The sequence below is a fragment of the Thamnophis sirtalis genome, unplaced genomic scaffold (assembly GCF_051295495.1).
Source record: "Thamnophis sirtalis isolate CommonGarterSnake01/CBP01778 unplaced genomic scaffold, rThaSir2_p1.2 scaffold_7, whole genome shotgun sequence".
NCBI classification, from domain to species: domain Eukaryota; kingdom Metazoa; phylum Chordata; class Lepidosauria; order Squamata; family Natricidae; genus Thamnophis; species Thamnophis sirtalis.
Window position 1 is genome coordinate 73,681,555 of NW_028261387.1, and position 23,400 is coordinate 73,704,954.

The 23,400-nt window shown below is 36.0% G+C and overlaps 1 protein-coding gene across 2 annotated transcripts; it reads right to left on the reverse strand.

The window, feature by feature from the left end:
* Positions 1 to 1,397: 1,397 nt before the first annotated feature.
* On the reverse strand, positions 1,398 to 20,033 carry PKIG (cAMP-dependent protein kinase inhibitor gamma). 2 transcript variants are annotated; one of them, XM_087720408.1, is made up of 4 exons: positions 7,836 to 7,985; positions 6,593 to 6,779; positions 3,081 to 3,256; positions 1,398 to 2,373 (listed from the first exon to the last, which is right to left on the reverse strand). In XM_087720408.1, the coding sequence occupies exons 2-4, from the start codon at positions 6,739 to 6,741 to the stop codon at positions 2,294 to 2,296; spliced, it is 405 nt and encodes a 134-aa protein (XP_087576534.1). In that variant the 5' UTR covers positions 6,742 to 6,779; positions 7,836 to 7,985; the 3' UTR covers positions 1,398 to 2,293. The 2 variants fall into 2 exon arrangements, with proteins under 2 accessions (XP_087576534.1, XP_087576535.1); XM_087720409.1 differs by lacking the exons at positions 6,593 to 6,779; positions 7,836 to 7,985 and adding an exon at positions 19,702 to 20,033.
* Positions 20,034 to 23,400: the final 3,367 nt, after the last annotated feature.

Consider the following 23,400-nt stretch of genomic DNA (forward strand, 5'->3'; position numbering starts at 1 on the left):
TCTATATTCAGGATTATATAAAAGAATTGTTTTAATATTTTTGTAGTACCAGTAAAAAATTATCCTGCTTGTAAATGGTTTTAATATTGTGATCCATATTCTTGCTGTGTAACACAATATATCTTCAGAATTCATTTTGAGGAAAGAGCAGAACTTAAGTCTTCATTTAATGAAATAAAGTCCATTTTTACTTAAAGGTATGTTTCATTTTTGTCTGGCATATGAGAAAAAAACAGTCAAGCCAAAATCTACAAATAAAATAATTTAAAAAACATTAAATGAAAAATAGAGTCTGAGTCTTTGTTTTACCTTTCACTACAAAATAAGATGTTTCATTGTTTTAGTAAAACAAGAAGCAAAAAAAACTTTCATTAAGCTAGAAGGGGCCTAAAATTTTAGTATTGTTCTGTGACATAGCAATATACAGTATAGCATCTTTTCTAACAAGACTTAAGCATTTATGAGCATGGCTCATTTTATTAGATACATAAAGTACATAATAAAAATTGTACCGGTAAGTTGGAGAAGATGCTACCAGACTCTGATTGTTTGCTACCTCGGTTGAACTTGGTCATCTTCCTACAATGTCTAAATTTACAGAAATGCATTTGGAATCAGGTGGTATTCTCCTCAATGAAAAATTTTGATTATGTGGATACAGCCTAAAATAATAGCATTTCTTTGCAGCTACATCAGACTTCTGGCTCATACTATTTGTATTCAAATAGTAATCTAAAGTTTTCATATGTAATATTACCCAGACAAGTATTGTGCTCCTGAATCTCTGCATTTGGTCTGCATTTTCTGAATACAAATTTTGCTTTTATCTCACTAAATTATACTATTTCCAGTGCATTTCTCTACCCTAACAAGTTGACCTTGAATTTTATTTCTGACTTCTAGGACATTAGCTTTCTTGCCAAATTTGTATTATAGGTTATATATGTTATTACATTATGAGCTTTTGCTTCCATCTTTTTATTGAAGTCACAAAGGTAAAAATGTTGAGGATTGAATTTTTTTGCACCCATCTCTGGGAGTACGTTATGCCAGTTTCAGATAATTTTTGTGTTTAAGTTGTCAATATTCATACTGCTAAATTCATATTGTAGTATACGCAATTAAGTATATGTTTCCTAATCTTCATACAGACCTGCATTCTGATGTTTATTTGAAAACTCTGGCATATTCTGTGGATAGACAGGATTAATACTTTGGTTTTATATATTTCTATAGTACATATTCGACATTTCTGTATTTGTTTCTGCAGATTGCTATACCAATCTTAGCATCACAGAATATTTTGAAAATCTTTGTTCTATTGATTTTTAATGTCAGATTATAAAACCAGAAAAGGAAATTGCAAGCCTATAGAGGTAAATGTAGGAAACAGCAAAACGTATAATACTCAGTTTTATTTGCTGAAAAACAAATTTATAGAATTGCATAATATTTACTGGAACTGTTGGAAGAAGGCAATGGAAAATGTAAGGATTATTATAAGGATACCAATAAGGATGCATCTATGTAGTCACCAGAAGTCAACCTTGGCTCAATACTTTTACCTAAAAGGAAATTGCTATTAACAGATAATGCAAATATATCAAGAGTTATCTAAATTGTATACAACAAATATTATGCCTTAGCCTGCATAACCTTTTCTTAAAAAAAAAGCTAAGCAAACCAAATGTTAAAGTGTACCTGTTCAGAAATACTGAATCACTTGGTGACACCTATAGCAGGAATTTCTATAGTATTTGTTTAAAACAGAATAAGGTGAACTGAACTAGAGCTATATACAAGCACTGTTGCCAATATCAAGCTCAATTATTTAATGAGATTCATGCTGGTGAAATGTCTGGTATATTATATCCTATAATTCCCATGTTCATAGCTTAAAAGATCAACCGGGTGTGGGATTTTATATATGTATCGTGAGGAACACAATAAACCATCTAATAATTTACAGGAGATAGAAATAAATAGTTTAAATTTACTATGTGAACAAAATGCACCTTTTACAATAAAATCTGAAATACATATTATGGAAATGTTGTTTAACTGTACAGAAAATAGCTGCTTAACGCTCTCTAATTGGCTCAGGTTACCAGAACAGATCTTATTTTGTAGCTTTAAAGAAAGAAATAACTTCGGAGATACCAATTAATTGCTGCACAAAGTGACTATGACATCCAAATGGTAAGTAAAGATTTTCCTGTTGCAGTCTGATTTCTTAGCATATAGAGTAACTATCAAGTGTTGTTATCTAGTCTTCCACCTTCTGCATCCTAAATTAGAAGGTTGAATTATCATTCTTCTTTTCAGGAATCAGCCCAGGGTTTTTTTCATTAGCAGCTTCCTTTGGTTGATTTTCTGCAAAAAAAAAAAAAAAAAGTGGATTTTTTTCCCATCCAATAAATGCATCCAGTAAAAATAATTGAACATAAATGTTATTTGCCTACAATTATTTGCATTGGGAGAAATATTTTATTCCAAACTGGCTAATTCAGTATAAGACTTTTATCTACAAAAAAGAGAGAAGTCTTGTTTAGAAATGCTCATAAATACGGAGATTGGATACTCAGTTGGCTGCCTGGTACAAGATTATGGATCAAGATTTATATGTGGGTTTATATGATAATGGAAGAAGTTCAGTACAAAATTAGACTGCTTAGTTTTAAAAGATTTACATAGGTGGTTTAGAAAAAATCTTAACAAAATAAAAGCCAGTAAATTATGATCACAAAGAAGCATAGGATAATATTACTCAGAATTTTAAAGAAGGGATACTGATTTTTTTTAAAAACACCCCACATAGGAACAGACTCTTCCAATGAACAGGTGTTAAAAGATATACTAGGCCCTTTATATAAAGGAAGGATGGCATGCTCCTTGGCATTTGAATGGTTGGCTTAGAAACCTGATAGTCATGATAATGGCATGCCAGCAAATCTGATATTGCATAATACAGTTTGCATAAACATTCAAACAAGTACAATATGAATTATAACATTTACATCTGAGCTTCCTGAATGATATTCGGTCCTTGAAAAGCTTTGATTGAACAAAGAAGAGTTCACCTTCATCTGCAACAGAAATATCCATGGTGTTTGCTGGTTTCTCCAACTTAATGGCAACTGCATCCCCTGGAAGAACATGAACAGCATTTCTCCGACCAGTCCGATCACAGGTGATGAAGTCAGCATAGGCAGGCTCAGTCTCCATCATCTCACCAACATTGTATGTGGCAGAATCCCTAGGTAGTACAATAATGCAATATTATTAATGGGCATAGGATACCTTCTTATTAAAATATATTGATCACATAAAGCTACCTAGGTAGTCATAAGATATGACTGATACAAAAAATGGAATATACAGTAAGTGTTAAGGAGGGGGGAATCTTGCTGGGAGGAAAAAGATTAGAATGTTTGGCTAAGGTCAGCATTAAATCCTACATTCCTATCTTTTTCCTTATCCTATGTTTGTTTTATCAGCTTACCAAGATGATACTGTGTTAGACCATTATGAGTGACAGCATCCTATCATGTCAGTAAATTTCCAAAATTTGTCATGTAGAAGTGAAATATTAAAATATTTTGCAACTGTCGTAGGACCCAATTAAATTAAGATCAGCCAACCAAACATTTACATTCTATTACTGAGGCAAGTACAAGTACTGTGAAATGGTTTGTTGGATTCTTCAGATGTTACCAATGATAATTAGAAACAGCTATTACAATGCATTCTCTTTTACAATCACAGATTTATATACCGGCTTTCAGTGAAGGGAAATGTGGAACTATAGTTTCTCAGAAATAGTAGTAGAGAATGTTAATACATGGCTTCTTACAATGCGCTGTGGAAAATGTAAAGCAAACTTTCTATGTAACCTTTGGAAAAGCTGAGAAGGAAAGTCACCAAGATTGAACCTAAAATGTTATACTATAATGTAAAATGAAAGCTTAATCAGAGGTAAACAACTACTAGAAGTAAGTTTCATTTCTGGAGTTGCAATAAAATGTAACTCCCCTAGCTGTATTGTTTTGAGTTTCTGGGGAAACTATTCATGGAGGCAGACAATGAAGAATTATTATTTCTAAAGCAGAACATAAATCATTCAAACAACTATTCAGAACCAAACAAACTTCATTTTTAATATATGCACAGAAGAAAAATACATTCATAAAAATCTGAAAAGCAGCTTATACTAATATCCTGGTTTTACCCAGCTATACTATTTCTAAAGGTGGAATGGATATATATGCAGCTCTCTCCACCCCCTCAAACAATTCAAATAGGGTGCTCACACATTATAGAATTCAAAGGCTTTCACAATGTTTTCTCCCTTGGGAGACAGTACAATACAGATGATCATTCTTAGCAAAGAAGAAAATAAAATAGTTCAGGAAAAGAAATAAAGAATGTCTTGCCCTAGAAACACCAGTTACACATCAAAAGGAAGTGAACAGGACAGAATGCAAAGAAATATTCTGGAAATTAAATGATTCACACCTACAATTCACAAAAATAATGAGTCCACAGGAGAAGGAAAGTGTTTTCCTTTAGACTGAAGGTAAATTACAGACCTCCAAATAAGAAATGCAAATGATTTACCGAACTCAAAATGGAGTAGGATAAAAGCTACAAATAATAGCAAAACCATATATTCAAAGTTGTTACTACACACATATGCATTTAATTTTTTAAAAAGCATGTATTCATGTGCACTCTTAGTCGATTCAGATTTTGAATTGTTATATTATTATTCTTGATCACATTTTAAAATCAATTGCAGAGAAGAGAAACAGGCTGATGAAATTGATAAGCCGCCTCCAACTTTCTTCTGGAGGTAGTATAAATGTAGTATTAAAAGGTTAATGTGTGTTTATTGATAAACATTTAACTCTTAATATATTTATAGTTTCAAAAAATATTAAAATATGTGATAATACTAGTTTATGTGACAAAGTGCTATTCATACTTTAAAGACAAGAAAGTAATGGCATCTTAAAGACTAATGCATTTATTTTGGTAGACTATATTGTTTGGAACAGCATCTTGATCAGTTGGATAGAACTTTGTTACTTCTTAAATATGAACTTTTTAAGAGGACAACTGTTGGTCTCAACTTTGAAGTCTTGGTTTAGATTTTAAAATTGTGGTTAGATTTGGTATGTGTTTGGCCAGCAGAGGGCAGACTTGGATTACTGTCCCACCCACCACTCACCCCCCCCCCCCAATACTATAACATATGTGGACTGTTGACTCAATCTCAATGTCTCATAAAACAGTTTTGATTACTCTTGAATCAGAATAAATGAGTTGGTTGAATTGCAATGGAATTGTTTTGAAAATAGATTCCCATATGAAATGGTTATATTTTTGTTTTCAAGCAGAAATACTCAATTGGTATACATAGGGCTTGGTAATGTCAGAAGCAGAGAAGGAAGAAAATCTACATATGTGTCATGTGATTGAACACTTTTTCTCCAGAAGCTTGATATGATAATAAACAAAATTGGTATAAAGAAAGTAGGTCCCAGAAAATGGCTATAAATTGTTGCACCCAAATCTTCGGCAAAGCAAGATTCTCAGAAGATATCTGAAGAAAAGAGTTAATAATATTAACTAAATAATTAAGATTTGATTAATTTTACAGTTATTTTTTGCTCAATTTGATAACTTAACAAAATGAAAATCATCATCTGAAAATCGTACAGGAAAAAGGCATCTTATGCCAATTGGTTTGCAATATGAAATGAATTCATATTCATTTCCAAAATCATCTTCCTCTCCCCCTCCTCCTCCTCCTTCTCCTCCATGTTTTGTCAATATTAATACAAATGCTTGCAAAAAGTGTATCATTTGCACTAGATGATAATCAACTAAGAAACCGTAGATTATTTTATATCACGAACCCTGACTTCACAAGTCAACATTTAGCCTCATTTATCAAGATTCTTTTGATGTCCTTAAATAAAACCACTCCTCAATCAAAAAGAAGAGGCTTTGAATCAAGCATTGTATGTCAACAACTAGTGATTCCAAAGGATTTCAATACATTTACAGGGCTAGAAAATAACAATTCCTCCCCACCCCCAAAAAAACTGCTTGTATTTAGAGACAGTATATTGTATAACAGGAAAAGTTTAGTTGAATACTGGATATAAAGAAATAGAAACCGAAATTAAAATTGCTAAGCAACAACTTCCTATGCTTATACTACTTTGATAGATGAAATTCCTTGTTGAAGGGGGAAAATTGCAAAAATATCTACAGAACTTTACTAAATTTCCACCCAAAATCAGTGAAAAGTGTGATCATTATTTAGTGACTTCCAGGAACAGCAAAAGTAGGACTTTGGGACTGCGTGCAGTTGGTGGGTTGTCCACACCTAATTTAGAGTTATAATGCCTTTTAATATTAATATTTGTCTTACCATGGCCAACAACTATTGAAAGGCAACCTGTCCATGGATTTCTTTGTTTATTGCTTGTTATTTCAAAGGCATTTTAACTGATCACTAGCTATCACCTTTCCTCTTGTGATCTGTAAGATAATCCAAGCCTATTCTTTTACTGTACCTTACCTTCTGCTTTTCTGATTTTTTTGATGCTCCTCTTTTGCCTCAGTTTTGCAGTGAAGACAAACACCTTGTGCGTCTAACATGTCTCCATTCATGTCAACATCGCACTTCTGACATTGTTTGAGACAGGTTTCCTTTATGTTTTCAGACATTCTAAATGTTAACTTGGTCTGCTCAGCTCTTGGATTTACTGCAGCGAATGGGAATGTGGAAAATTTATATCAACTTAAAAATAACAGTTATTTTGGTCAAAGCAGTTATATCCATTGTAATAGGTAGGATCCATAATATATTATAGTTCAGCATGCTTAAGTCCACTTGCTAGACCATAGTATAGGCAACCAAATCATAGGACTTTGAAATCTATCTTCATTTTTTTCTCCAAGAGCACAACTAAAAATAATTACTCATCTAAAGAAATAGTCATAGCTGCTCTGCTCCTGAGACTGAATAAAATAGTTGTGACTTTACTATTATATTCACCCTAGCAGGAACCGAGTTAATACTGTCTTCTTGAACTACCCACATTTTTGTGCCACTGTAACAACAATAAGACTTTAACAATGGCTGGATGATGCTAAAAAACTCTTTAAGACACTCCCTAGAAATAAACTTTTTTTCTTCTGCTCTGCCCTCAAAAATTTAAGTCATAGTTTTAAACACCCTTTTTCAAAAGCATGTTTAAAATTGTCATGTGTGGAGATAGTTCTCTTCCTCTGTGTATGTGTGAGTTTTTCTTGCCTTCTTTATTAAAATAAGCTACTTTTCTTTTACTAGTCATCTATCCGATAAATAAAATACAATCGTTTAGGAGAGCATTAGTAATTCAAAAAAAAATTGCAGCAACAAAATGTATTAAAAGGCAGGACACATGCAATGCATTCCACCTTATTATCCATAGGGGCTTAAGACAAGGTCCTCTCCCAACTGTAGATTTAATTCATGAACTCAAGAGGGGTTTAAACCTCAATAATTATTGCAGCAACCCACATCAAGATAATTTTCCTGAGATGCGGTAAAAATAGGGACCAAACAAGTACACAGAAACCAGTGTTTTCCCAGATTGCTGCTGTTAGCTAATGCAGCAATGGTGACACAGATATACATATAAATGAAAAACGGTCATTTCATTCGAAATTCTCCTGGCTATTTTCTCTAGCAGGGCATATTATTCTTACAGCTTCTGCTTTGAAGTGCTCCTTGTCAACGTGTCCCATCTGTTCCCGGCTTATTTTTCTACCCTTACCTGGTGACCTGACTACTGTGGGATCTGGTGTCAGTCTGAGGCTCTGCTTTTTCCAGAGCCCCCACTATAGAATAAAGGGAGCGCCATGGCAACCAAAGGCTTATTTCCAAAGGAGGAAAGCCAGCCAGGCCTCAGGTTAGGCCTTGTGCTGGCTTCAGGGCAAAACCGCCTTCCTCATCCACCTAGCCCTGTTGATCTCACTTCAGGCATGGAGAATGGAAGACTTGTACCTCCCGTGTTTCTCTGTGTAGCAGCATCCCATTCAAATGCCCTGGCAGTTAGGCTCCAACAACTCCAATGGTCAGGCCACCTGAAGTTCATCCATGACTCTTGAAGCTTTGGGGGTTGGAACAAAGTCATTCGCAATTTTGACTTTGTAAAACGCGGGACTTGGATATTGCCTTGGGTTTTAGGGGTGCCAAAACAGCAATGCTGTACGGATAAAGGAGAGCTCTTCTCAGACTGTGAGGTCTCCCTATTTGTTTCAGTTTAGAATTAGAATTAGAATAAGTTTATTTATAGGCCGCCCTTTTCCCTGAGGGGACTCAGGGCGGCTAACAACTTATATGGGAGGGGGTACATACAATGACATATAACATAACATGTGATTAAAAAAAAAAAAGCAACATTCATTCAGCATTCGGGTGGGGGTGAATTATAATCTTTACCCCCAGGCCTGACGGGATAGCCAGATCTTGAGGGCTGCGCGGAAGGTCTGGAGGGTGGTGAGGGTACGAATCTCCACGGGGAGATCATTCCAAAGGGTCGGAGCTGCTACTGAAAAGGCTCTCCTCCACGTAGTGGCCAGCCAGCACTGGCTGGCGGATGGCACTCGGAGGAGGCCTAATCTATGAGATCTAATGGGTCTCGAGGAGGTAATTGGCAGGAGGCGGTCTCTCAAGTACCCAGATCCACTACCATGAAGGGCTTTGTGGGTGGTAAGAAGCACCTTGAAGCGCACACGGAGATCAACAGGTAGCCAGCGCAGCTCGCGGAGGCTTGATTCGGGTTTTTTTTCTTTTGACCAATGATTCATAACTGGACAACAATGTCATTAGAACAAGAGGGTTACACACATTACACAGAAGGGGACTTTAATAAACACTTTAAAAGTTGCACACTAGCTATTTCTAATTTAAACTTATTTAGAAGTAACATTCTTCTCTTCGTTCGACTAAACATACCAAATTCCTTTAGCTATTCATCACATGATTTAGCTCCAGACTCCTTACTTAGTCTCCAGACTCACATATTTGTAGCTTTCGAAAAGAGTTGTATTGTGGTTAGATTTCAATTATACACTATTCTTTCCAAAAGGAAAGGTGTCACCTAAAAGATAGTTAAGAGGAAATAGATTTGCATATCATTTGCACATGCTTATTTGCATATGCATCTCAGAAATACCAGCCTCTGACCCATAGATTTGCAGACCTCTACTGAAGTCTACAGTCTAATGGAAGAACATATACAGTATTTTGTATGCAGAAAATTCTCACTGAAATCCCCAAAATGTAGTTTAAAAAGTTCTCAGCAGGCATCAATTATCTAAGTATAAGACAGCTTATACGACTAGGAAACATGACCATTCATAATTGACCCACTTCTGCTGCTTGAAGTAACTCATGATAGGACCTCCCAATCTTGGTACTCCACTTACCCACTTTCTCTAAGGTGGCTTGGAACTTTGTCATTTCACCCTTAAAATTGGCACCATCCAGGCTAAATTTCATCCAACGCTTTGATACTTTGCCCCCACCCCCACTTTAAAACCAAAAATGGCCCCAACATGTTGCCTTTGCACACTACTGTGATAGCATGATGTCATCAACTATACTGTTGCAGAAAATGACAGGCTTTAGACTTCTCATGATACAGGAAAAGTTTATTTGGCAGCCAGGTTCAGAAAGTTAGCAAAATGGCTAACATTGCAAGTTCTGAACAACCTTCATTATCGAAGCACGCATTCTTATACATTCTCAAAGGCACGGAAACACTTAACTCATTTCTTATTGGTTACCTTGAGGAAAAAGCCTTATAAGGAAATGGGGTCTTACTTCTCCTTTTGTTACAGGTATGGACTGCGTGTCATTAACGAACTTTATTTGTGGTTTGGACTTTTGACATAGGGAGGTTGGCTGGAACATCTTGTGGTTAGGGGCTGATGACTTTTCTCTGTCCCTTTAAGCAAGCTTCTAACTGTCCCTTTTGCCATGTCTTCATTCTTATATTTTTAATCCATATTTTATTCTATTTTAATACCAGTGATGGCGAACCTTTTCGGCACTAAGTGCCCAAACCAGAATGCTCGTGCATGCGTATGCATGGGCGCCTGCTGGAGCGCCGGCAACCCGAAAACCAGTTGGCGGGTGTGCATGCCGGCCAGTTAGTCTTCGGGTTTCCAGCATGTACATGTGCACCGGCCAACTGGTCTTTGCGCGCACTGGAGCACCGGAAACCTGAAAACCAGCTGGTCAGCATGTGCATGCCTGGTTTGGGGCTGTTTTTGGCTGTTTTCCAGGTTATTTTTTGGGCCGTTTTCAGGCTGATTTTCTGGGCAAAAATGGCACGGAAACGCACTGCCCCAAAGCCCCCAAAAGGCCCGGAAAACGGTGCCCACAAAGACCAGCTGGCTGGTGCGCATATGTGCACTAGAAACCAGAAGAGCAGCTGGTGATGGTGCATGTGCCCACAGAGTGGGCTGTGCATGCCACCTCTGCACCACCATGGTGCCAGAGGTTTGCTATCACAGAACTATATTATCTCTGACTTCTAGGAGAAGAACAACATCCAATGCTTACCTCTAAACTATAATGAATTGTGTCATTTTCGCTTTCATTCTCTCTTGCATCTCGGTGTTGCTGTTTTCTGTCTCAGACAAATGCTGTTGTTCCTTTTCATGACATTATCCAGGTTTTAGAAACCACATTATTGAAGCCTGGCAGCCTCTCTATGTACTATATCCCCATGATTCCCTTCAAAGAGATCTAGAACAGTCTCACATTAAATTCCCAAACTAAACTAAAAGGTTTCATCTGGTAAATAAGGAAGGAAATGAATCTCTTCTCCCCTATCCTTGACCTGTGAGAAAATGAATTTCACTTTGTCTGTAGGAAACAGAAAAGTAGGAAACTCCCTTCACTCTACAGTTCTCCCGCTTTTAGTAAACAGAAATAAAACAGCACCCAGGAGGGCATCACTATGGAAAGAGATTTTGCCAAATGGCAGCATGGAGATTTTTATTCTCTGAAGACCTGATTATTTTTATTCCTTTATCATCCTGATTCAAAAAATATATAAGCCAGCAATCTTTCTCTTAGTTGCCACTGAAAGACGTGAACAATTCCAGTTTTGGAATACATTGTTAGAAAACTGATAAAAAATTTTACGGACATATTGCTTTATGTGGCAAGAATGCAAAATATATACTAATCTAGCTAGGTTATATTCAGGCAATTTACTCAGATGGTAGAGAATTCATAAAGCAAAGAATTAATTTTCTATTAATTGTCTATGTACAGAACTTATAGAATGTGCACTCAATTATAATGTACTCAGTGGAAAATTGCCCTTAAACCGTAGGATGGCCAACCTCTTGAAATAAAATTAATTTTATTTCTATATAGTGCAGCCCACAAATGTCTAGTAACAATACTGCATAGTTCTGAGAAATTCTTTGAGCAAAGGGAAAAAGAATATTATAAGCGAGATGGGCACCATATAAATTTTATAAATTAATAAATAAAATAAGCATAATAACAATTCCTAAGGCATTTAGTTCTTAGCAAATTCTTCATCTAGATTTTTTAGACCAACTATCTGTGACTCCAAATGCTAAAATAAAACGAGATTTGAGTCAGAAGTTGTATCTTCAATAGAAAGTTTCAAATTCTAAACAATTAATGAATCACAATTAATTGGTAGATATGCAGTTACTAAACTCTAGATTGTACAGGGTTTCATAATTTATTTTCTGAACTTCTCGGTATGAATGAAACTAAAACATTTTTTTCTATTTGAACTAGCACTGTCAGTGTGACCTAAAGTAAACATCTTTTCAACATAGTTTAGACTTTGCCAAACTGATCAAATGTGTTCAATTCCCAAAGTTCCCAGTCCACAAGGTTTAGCCATATTTGGTAAAGATTATGGAACTTCTGCAGCATTATGCATGAACTCAATTACAGAACTGATGAATGTACCTTTTGATGGCACATAATCCATCCATCAGTGAGGCTTCTAATAGGACATATCTGGAAGGACCCTTCACTGATAGGATAGGCTGTGCTGGTGTGACAAATGAAGGAAGTCTTTAAGAAGATGTTGGATAGCCCTTTATCTGGAACGGTATAGAATTTCCTGCCTAGGCAGGGGGTTGGACTAGAAGACCTCCAAGATCCCTCCCAACTCTGCTATTGTATTGTATTATTATAACTCCAGTGAACTTCAGCTCTTTCCGAATTCATGCTGTGTATCACAACTGATCCCTATCCACATTTTCTTTTTCCCGTGTACCTTTTACAATAGAGAAAAGTAGCAGTTGCACATGTTGAATAAGTATGTTTTAAAACATGTGAGATTTTGTTACATATGATTCTTAGTACAAATGTTATGCACTGGACTGAGTTTTGTTACACATTACAAAGATCCAGTCATTTTTAAAAATCATTTATACTAAAAACACCAGAATCAAGGAATATCAGAATATGTTTTAGAGTGCATACACTTTTCTTCTGCCTTGAATTACTTCTGGTGGTCAGGTACTTATCTTTGTGCTATCTGAAAAAAGTATGCATGTGCATATTTATGTGTATGTCTCTCATATGGGATTTTCACCCTTTCCAGTTTCTTTACAAATCCTGACTGGTACTTCTGTGCCTATTTATAAAGAAAATGTATTTACATTCAAGGGAAACCTGAGAAATTAAAGAGGATTGAAAAGGAAACTATTCCCCAGGACTGAAGAAGAATTCAAAGATCTTGGTGGGAAATGAGCAGACTTCATTAACACACTAATTATAAATGGTTCCAGAAATCCAAGAGAGTAAAGCGTTTTGTTTTCCACTGATGAAAAACCTGAATTCATGGTCACTAGATAACCTATTGCCATTCAGATGCCTTGGGCTACAAGGCCTACCAGACACTGTTGCAGCGTTTGGAGATGATGACAGCTGTAATCCAACACATCTGAGTAAAGCTAGGGTATAGGAAGCTTCTTTAAGATGATGCCTAGGTTTCTGTCTTCTGTGGCTATAATAGGTCTTCTCTGGGATAAAGTTGACAGTTTTATCTCAGCTTTAGTTCCCAATCTGTCCAAGGGGCTGTTATGTAGATAACGGCCTTTTAATTCTTAAGATTTAGGACTGTATGTCTGTTGAGTTCAAAGTAACTCACCATACATTTAGCAGATTTTCCATGAGATTAGTCATGACTAGTTTCGAGCTCTAAGGCCTGTTAAAATCAATAAACCAAGAGACATACTCCTTGGGGCCTTTTAGTAAATGTACCACCATGCAAAATCCACCATTATAGAATTTAGTTTATGGCAGTGATGGTGAACCTTTTTCTTACTGTGTGCCAAAAGTGTGTGCGTGTGTCACTCAATCCCCCCTGCGCATGCGCGCGCGACCTCTCCCCAGGCTCTGGAGGCTTTCCTGAAGCCTGGGGGTGGGGGGAACGGCCTCCTGCGGCCCTCCGGAAGGGCAAAAACTCAGCTGGCCAGCACGCACATATGCGCCAGAGCTTACGGCTGGCATACCACCAAATATGGCTTCGCGTGCCATAGGTTCGCCATCACGGGTCTATGCTCTACAAGTAATTAATAATTTTCTATAATCCAGAAACTAAATTTTAGAATTCATAAATGTACATATATTAATTGACCTACAGTATATCAACACTAAGCATTAACCTTAGGCAAGATTGGATCTAAGCAATACTTAGATGGAAGACAATCAATAAATGCCAGACCTGAAGACTAGAATGGAAATATAAAGACCATAGAGAAGACGACAATAGTAAACTATTTCCATATTGGTGCAAAATAAATTATATAAATATATTTATAAAGATATCACAAGTCATTCTGTAAAGGAATACAATTTTGATATAAATTGTAATTGAAGGTTGTAAGGATTATTATCTGAGTTACAACAATGATGTCAGTCCAGATGTTTTAAAGTGCAGCTGCTAAGCAAATGCTGTATGAGCTACTGTTTGTTCCAGAAAGGATATCCTTTCCTCTGGTGAACCAAGTTGAATTAGCATAAACTTATGCAACAATGTGAATAAACCCCATAATAATCTCATTCAATTTATTTATTTATTTATTTATTTAATGTGCGCCCACCTCACTGATAAGGTGACACAGGGAGGCTTATAAATGACAAAAGAATATATATATACACACACACACAAATACAATTAAAAATGCTACCTATGAAGGAGATGGATGGCATGGGGTTGAGAGGTGGTCTTATTGTGTCAACCATCTCCAGCAAGGAATGCTGCCATCAGGACACCAAGCCAACGGGCAAAAACAAGTTTTTAGATTGCTCTGGAAAGCCAAAAAGGTGGGAACCTCCAAAAGTAGAATGTTCTACAAGGTGGGGGCCACAGTGGAACAAGCTCTATTCCTCAATCACGCTAACTGAAATTCTTTAGCAGATGATTAGCAGACGATCTACAGTAAGTCCCTTCTGCTGGAACGACTGTGGCAGGCTAACCTCATTGGAGTGAGATGGTTCCTCAGATACCCTGGATCCATGACATAAAGGGCTTTAAACATAATGATCGAGTTGGACCCGGAAGCAAACTGGTAACCAATGCCTTTCAAGGGGCTCATTTCATTATGAAGGATTTATGTTATAAACTGATTTAATAGACATGACCTCTCTTTTGAGGCTTTGTTGCCTGCATAGAACTACAGTTCCCAGAATCTTTAAGGAACAGACATGACTCTCTCCCTCTGTTTTGGGGTCATTTATCATGAGAACATGCTCAAAAGATGCTAAAGAATATTCATTGTGGAATATTCTGTGATTAAATGCCATTTGTTCCAACATATTCTTCCAGTAATATGTATGTTTATTTGTAAGGGCTTTTCTTAAGTTATCTTGAGATGTGAACTGCAGTGAAAATGGATTTCAATATGCCTTGCATTCAGAAGTTCAAAATGAGTATTTTCATATAAAATTTGAGATGGAACAAATTTCTTATCCATCCACATAGTTTTGAAAATGCATGCAGTAAAGCTGAAAAAAAAAGGTAAAGGTAAAGGCTCCCCTTGCACATATGTGCTAGTCATTCCCAACTCTAGGGGGCAGTGCTCATCTCCCTTTCAAAGCCGAAGAGCCAGCGCTGTCTGAAAACCTCTCCGTAGTCATGTGGCTGGCATGACTAAACACTGAAGGCACAAGGAACACTGTTACCTTCCCACCAAAGATGTTTCCTATTTTTCTACTTGCATTTTTACATGCTTTCGAACTGCTAGGTTGGCAGAAGCTGGGTCAAGTAACCGGAGCTCACCCCTGTTACGTGGCACTAGGGATTCGAACCGCCAAACTGCCAACCCTTTCTGATCGACAAGCTGAGTGTCTTAGGCACTGAGCCACTGTATGATTCAAGGACTCTGCTAAAAAAGAGACCCTGTTAAAGACACATCTTATCACCTCACAGGGCTGTTGTTGAGGTTAAATACAGTAGGTAGCAAGAGTATTAGGTATATTCACTTCCTTGAATTACAGTATGTTTAAAAAGGAGAGCTGGAACTCTTATATATAGAAGACATAAAACTAATTGGGGTTTGCGTTTTAGATTTTACTCTAATTCCTTTATTTATCTTGATACAAATATTCCCTTTTTACCTCTAACATGATAAATTTTAGCATATTCCAATTTTACACAAATTAAAGAAGTTCTAAATAATCCAGCATTCCTCTGAGAGTTAGAGGTGAGATAATTTGATTACATGAATTTAAATCTGAGTTTCATTTATATTTTAATTTTTTTTCCTATTTTTATTCCTTCACATAATTCTAAGTGAATTTATATGCTGTTAAGTAACATTTTTTGACAGGAACATCCTTTGAGAGTTTCACTATATAAATTGCATATTGGGAAAGATAGATTTAATTTTCCACATATGCAGTTCTATTATTATGTGTTTATTTTAGCTTTGGTCAGCCGAAACTCCAGGGGAAAAAACAATCTGAAAGTGACTGTTTGCATTGAAATCTTGGAAACCTTTCTTAATTAGGGATCTGTTTGAATATCTGATTTAATGCTGCCTGTTACATATGGAAACTATTACGTTGCAAAACAAAGTAAAACTTTACATTATGGAATTATAGGTAAAGGTAAAGGTTTCCCTCATACATATGTGCTAGTCATTCATGACTCTAGGGGGCGGTGCTCATCTCCGTTTCAAAACTGAAGAGACAGTGCTGTTCGAAGACGTCTCCATGGTCATGTGGCTGGCATGACTAAACACAGAAGGCACAAAGAACGCTGTTAACTGCCCACCAAAGTGGTTCCTATTTTTCTACTTGCATTTTTACATGCTTTTGAACTGCTAGGTTGGCAGAAGCTGGGACAAGTAACTGGAGCTCACTCCATTATGCGGTGCTAGGGATTCAAACCATCGAACTGCCAACCTTTCGATCAACAAGGTCAGTGTCTTACCCAATGAGTCCCTTTATGGAATCATACTAAGGAATATAATGAAAAATATCACATATTTTAAGGAATATGGGTAGTCCTCAACTATGACTGTAAGAGAACCTGCTCATCACAGCTATAAGTCTTAAAACGGGTCAGTCATGACCAACTCAATTTTATGCCCCTTTTTGCAGACCTTTTGTCAAGTGTATGCCACAGTTTTTAGAGTGAAACTATGGATCATTATGGGTGAGGTTTTGCTGAAAGCCAGAAATAAATGCTAGTTTTCAGTAAAACTGTTGTACAATGCAGTCATGTGACTATTGGTTGCTGCAAACAATCATAAATGAGGCCTGAAATTTGACTGATTGCTGGACCTTCAAATTTGGGTGCTAAGTACCCCCCAGGCAGTGGTGGGTTTCAATTTTTTAAGAACCTCTTCTGTAGGTGTGGCCTGCTTTGTGGGAGTGGCTTGCCAGCCATGTGACCAGGTGGGAGTGGCTTGCCAGCCATGTGACTGGGTGGGAGTGGTTTGCCAGCCATGTGACTGGGGTGGGCGTGGCCAACTTGTAAAATGTGGTGAAACTCACTTAACAATGTTCTTGCTTAGCAACCAAAATGTTGGCTCAGAAACTCTGGCATTTGAAGCACGCAAGTCTTAAAGCTGTCAAGTTACAAGACCCTTGCACCCCTAACCCTTTAGAAAAAAAACCCAGGGGTGTTCAAACTTGACAGCTTTAAGACTTGTGGACTTCAACTCCCAGAATTCCTCCTCCAGTCATGTTGGCTCAGGAACTCTGGCATTGAAGTGTGCAAGTCTTAAAGCTGTCAAGTTACAAGACCCTTGCACCCCTAACCCTTTAGAAAAAAACCCCAGGGATGTTCAAACTTGACAGCTTTAAGATTTGTGGACTTCAACTCCCAGAATTCCTCCTCTCGTTCTTCATCTTGATGATGTGCGGATGGGCGGGGGAAGGAGCTGGAACTGGTTCTAAACGGCACTGTAGATTTGTGGAACCTCTTCTATAGAAGAGGTTAGAACTGGCAGCCATCCCTGCCCCCAGGTAGGTCTACTGTAACTGACTGGATATAAAAATGCGGGACCATTATTCATCTTGGATTAATTCAGTTCTGTCAGTAATTTTTAAAACATTTCTTGGACTCGACATCAAGTTTAATTTACTTGGAGTACTTCTTGGCAATTTAAGCATTTATTATCTGGACATAAGGCCATTGCTGCTTCTGAAATTCCATACTTGTTAAAACCTTTGGAAAAACTTGTTGCAGCTCTAAAGCCAGTAGGATACTACATAAGAAATAGATGAAATTCATAGTAATTATTTATATTATTTGAGAGATAATGAGATAGATGGCTCTGTGATTGTGAAATTATGAACATTTACTTTATTAATTTAATTTATTTTCATCTTAAAAAGTGAAAAATATTTTTTTTGTTTTACACATATTGATCATTTCAAAAAACATAGAATAATAGATGATTGCAACTGTTGCTCAAGAATTCAAGCCGTAACTTGTTCTGAGGATGCATTATTTTGTGTTGAAATTTTCAGAATGAACATTAATATAACTTTAGGCCATAGCTGCATTTTGGATGGAATTTTTTTTCTTAGATAAATCTTTTTAATATAGGAGAACTGTGGACATCTTGGGGAAAGTAAAAATGACTTATTATGCAATATAGATCTGCATCAAATGTTAAGCAATAGATTTCTAGATAAAATAGACTGAACAGTAGGTTGCATCTTGCCATTAAACTGAAAAAAAAATGTTTATTGAGCATAGACATTCACACCCAGACAGAATGATGCCAAAATGATATCTCCACCCATTTGTATTTCTTTCACGATATCTCACACACAACTATGTAAGTGGCACAGGTTGCATTATGATGTATATTTTGCCATTTGCCTTATGCTTTTCAGTAATTTTATCAATGCTTTTATGGTGGGTGTGTGTGTGTGTGTGTGTAATTATAGTCTGATTATAGTTATATATTAGAGAAACTGCTTCATTAAAAAGGACAGCAGAAAATAGCACAATTTAGGACAAAGTATCTTTCAGTTAAAGACAAGTTTATGATAAAATGGATGTCTGCCTAGAGTTATTTATTTATTTTTTGTAATGATTTTAATCCCTTTGCAGTTCCATCTATCATTTAATAATATTTGGCCTGGATTATTCAAGTTAGTCATACCCGTTTTTTTTTTAAAAGAATAGGACCATGTTACTGCAGCTACACTTTGCTGTATCAAACCACATTCTGAATGCAGAACATTTTAAATTTACCCCCTAAAAAAAATAAGTCGGAAATCCTTCCGACATAGGCTGAGAATAATATTTCCCAATTTAGAATTTGCAATAGTTGATTACAGAGGAATCAATTATTTATGTGTGAGACAAGTTCATAGTATATTTGAGTTTGTAATAGTGTTTTGCCAATTGATCATTTCATATTTTCTATTTCTATTTTGGACATTAAACAGTGTTTGATCATATAATCAGTATTTCAAAACTCAAATGTTTGTTATCAAACATTAGCAAATATATTCCAAATTATTATTTCATTGATATTGTTCAATGCTTTACTATAATTGTAAGGATAAACAACACAAAATCTTGGGTTTATGTAATACATTGTTAATTAGGAAAAGAGTTTTAATGGTACATATTAATATTAACTGATTATATATTAATACAATAAATGAATCAAACAATCAGTGACATCACTGAGATAACAATTAATAGCTTCTCTTTTTTTCCAGTTCCTTCATCAGCAGAATGCAATAATCTTTAGAGGCAAGCAGTTGTATACAGATCACTACAATGAGATATATCACTGCTATTTCTGAAAAAGACAAATTTTCTAATAACTTTAATCTGCTCCATTTTCTCCAAGAAATGCTTCATATATTTATTTCAAATTTGTTCCTATAATATATGATTTGTAGCAGGAAGCAAAAACTTCTCCCTAATTAAAATTTATGTTAGTAAGAGGCTAGCACATTAATATTATAGAAAAAGTACAATACATATGAAAGAAATATTCCTGAGGACTTGATATCATCAGTCCAACATGCCTCTATTAGAATTTGGCTGTCCTTGCAATATAACTCCCTTAACTCTGTGAGGTAAAACTCATTTCTACAGCTGTTATCAAGCATAGTTTAGCATGCTGCACAACTTTACTCACAGAAATGGCTTCAGCAGCTCTCAGGCCAACAAGTTAGTCTCTTAAAATTCAAGGATCAGATACAGTTCAGTCCCACATGTGTGCATATGATGGCAAATAGCCAGAGTTCCTAGATGTATTCTTGCTTTAGACTTGCTGCTTCTGTTTCTACACGCAGATTGACGAAGCTGCCCTTTCTAGAGTTTAGGAGGCGTTTCCTTATTCCTTTGTCAGTAAGTCTTGTTTGTTGTAATCCAATGCTCAATCTGGATGATGTCAAAGAGCTTCTTGCTTGCTTCCATCTCACTGTACACAGGAGGGATCTATTTCCTCTGCTTTGTTTAGCTGCATTGTAACCTCATCTCCCAACAGCTGTGTGCACTGAAACATCCTTCCTCCAATTTTCTCTTTAATTCAACAGAGCTTCCGACTTAATGCACTCACCAAATTTTTAGGCGCAGACCTACTTCTGCAGGAATGTCCTTCTTTGGGTCAAATGCATGTGAATTATGACTCAACAAAACTAGAATGTGGCTTAGGTGTTAGAAAATTTGATTATCACTTTCCACATGGAAATATATTAGCCCAACAGGTACATACAACTCCATTGTGTAACTGCTACTTAAACTATTGATGCAAAAATGTAATCAGCCTGATGTTGCATGAAAAAGTATTCACACCAACTGTTTACCACAAGCCAGTCTTTTAACAGAAATGTTTAGAGTACATTTTACTCTTTAACTTATATTTCTTGAGATATAGGTGCTGAATAAACATGGAATAGTCTGGCTACTTAGGAGCCACTGTATTAAATCTGGGGGCAATCTAACTATCATTAGATTCAAAACACAGAGCGTAAAACTTGTGATTTATTAGATGCCATCTAACAGGTACTTTATCTAAGTCTTCTCTATATGAACCACTGTAGAATTCACTAGATGGCCTTTGATAGGCTAAAATAATAGTTTGTTTAATTCTGGCTTGCTGAATCAATTATAGTCGGCTGGGTTAGTATAATTAAGCATAATATATGCTTAACAAACCATGATTGTTGGGTTTACACAAATCAAAGCCAAATAAACCATATTATGAGTGCAGATTCAGTCACTACGGTTATTCTTAAAGTTCAGTGAGTGCTCTGGGAATGAGTATAGCTTTAAATTGCAGAATCCAAATTCCAAAATCCATATAACACTAGGTGTTTATAATACTTGATTCGAATAAATCTGCATTTCTTTCTTTCCTTTAAAAAAAAAAAGTACCAGCAACTTTCTCTAGGTCAGGCAGGTTACTTTTCTTTTTAAGAAAAGGGATGCAAGAACAAATCAGTGTTGCTCAACCTTGACAACTTTAAGATGTCTGGACTTTAACTCCCAGAATTCCTCAGCCAACAGTAATGCCTTGGAGCAGAGTTTTTCAAACTTGGCAACTTAAGACGTGTAGACTATAATTCCTAGAATTTCCAGTCAGCCATGCTCACTGGGGAATTTTAGGAATTGAAATCCAGCGTATATTAAAGTTGCCAAGGTTGGGAAACACTGCCCTGGAGCCTTATTTAGAATTTATTAATTTAAAAGATTGTCTGACTGTTTGTCTGTCTGTTTGTCTGTCTGGACTTACAAAGATGACAAACAGTAACAAATTACTATTTCTCCATTAAAAATAAAACATGGGATGATGAAAACTATAGTTCAATACTTTTTTAGGTTAGCAGATTGCCTGGAAACTTTATTAAAGGCAAAATAAAAACCCTGGGAAGTTGCTATTTTATTATTCTTGTCAGCCACCAAACCAAAATTGGTTTGGAAATTGAGAATTCTACAAATAATTTTCAACTGTACAAAAGTATCGTTAAAAGCATATTATCTTAACTATTGGGGTTTGTACCTCTTGGTCTCTGAAGTGTGGACGTGCAAAGAGAAAACATGATTCTTTGAAAACTGCACTGAAGACCAAGGCAAATGTTTATTCTCAACTAGCTATTTATAGCTGTAGTAATCTGTATTGAAATGATAAACTACGGAGGAGAGGCAAGATAGTGCTGTTTTTTTCCCATCTCTTGGGATTTCATTCCACAAGTATAGTTTGTTACTTCCCAAGAAAAACTGCTCTGTGGTCCTAAATTGCACAAACATCTGTTTTTAAATGGTAGTATCAGTTTCTTTGATAACAGAAGTTAAGTATATGAATATTTTCTTGGGAAAAATGCAAACATATTTCTCAAATGTAATGTTTATCAGAAAATTGAATCCCTCATCTTTTAGCAAATAGTTGGAATAAAGTATATGCTACTAAATGGCAACTTATTCAATGTCTACTTTGAAATGAAAGAAGTCACAAAATATTCAGCTTGACAAATCGTATTACAAATAGATTCCAACAAATTATTGCCTATAATTAGCATGACTTTGCTTTTCAGTCCAACAGTATTAGTGGTAACTCTAGAAAACATGTGTAAAGCATGTTAGCTGGAAGTAATGGGAAGAAGTCCTTAAAGTCCTTAAGTAATGGGATCAAGCCCTTAAAATATTTCTTTATAGAATTATGTGAGTGTACGTATTTGCTGCTCCATATATGAATGTGCCTAAGGTCAAAACTAGACCTAATGGCAACTATACAATAGGTATTGTATGCCAGACTTTTAGTAGTACACTTAGCAGACAGAAGATTCCAGACTGGGATGGTGAGATGGGATATTTTAATTCATTGTCCTATTGAGTTTGAGCATGATTTAAAAATCAACAGATTCTGGCTCAAACAACTGGGTACATCTAGCCTAGCATTATTGACACTTACCAACATGTGGTTTCTAAAGTTTCAAACAAGAGTTTGTAGCAGGAGCTGAGGATTGAATGTAGGCCTTCCTTCATGTAAAACATTTTTTTTTGAGAAATGCCTCTTTCCTTTTAGATAACAGAATAGTTACAGGTTATATCAACGTGACTGTTTAAAAAATCCCTAATGCTAATGCTGCATAAAAGAGGAGTGTGAATTCAATACTGTTGAGAACTGTACAATCTGTTCCTGTGCCTATTTGACCTCTAAGACAAATAGATAAATAGATAGAAGGGTCTTCTTGTATTCTACTGGGTCTGTTTCTCATTTGGACAATTGATAGTTAACTGACACTGTATTTCTGTTTCTTTCTTTCTTTTTGTTTGCTTCAAGTGGAATAACAAAATAACAGAATTGGAAGGGACCTTGGAAGTCTTTTAGTCCAGGGCTCTCCAACTTTGGCAACTTTAAGACTTGTGGACTTTAACTCCCATAATTCCTCAGCAAAGCAAAGCTGGCTCAAAATTGCCAAGGTTGGAGACCCCTGTATATAGCCCAACCCCCTTCTCAACCACAAAATCTATATCACTTCAAACAAATGATTGTCCAATCTCTTCTTAAAAACCGGTTTGAATTGCAGTTGTTTCACAAAATGTTTCCCACCTGCAAGTTACTGCATTCTGATAGAAGAGGTTATGAGCAACTTGTATTTTAAATTAGGAATACTTTGTTCATAGTTTTTAGTACATTACTGGTGTTGGACATACCCAAGAAACTTGCATAAGAAATGATTGCTAAGGCATTTAAGATTTATTCACAGGTATTTTTATTCATATATTATGGAGAAAGTCAAAGTATGCATCTAATATATTTTAATGAGTATTTGGGCAAATTAACCATTGCTAAAAACATTTGAAAACAAGAAATACAAAAAAAAAACATTTT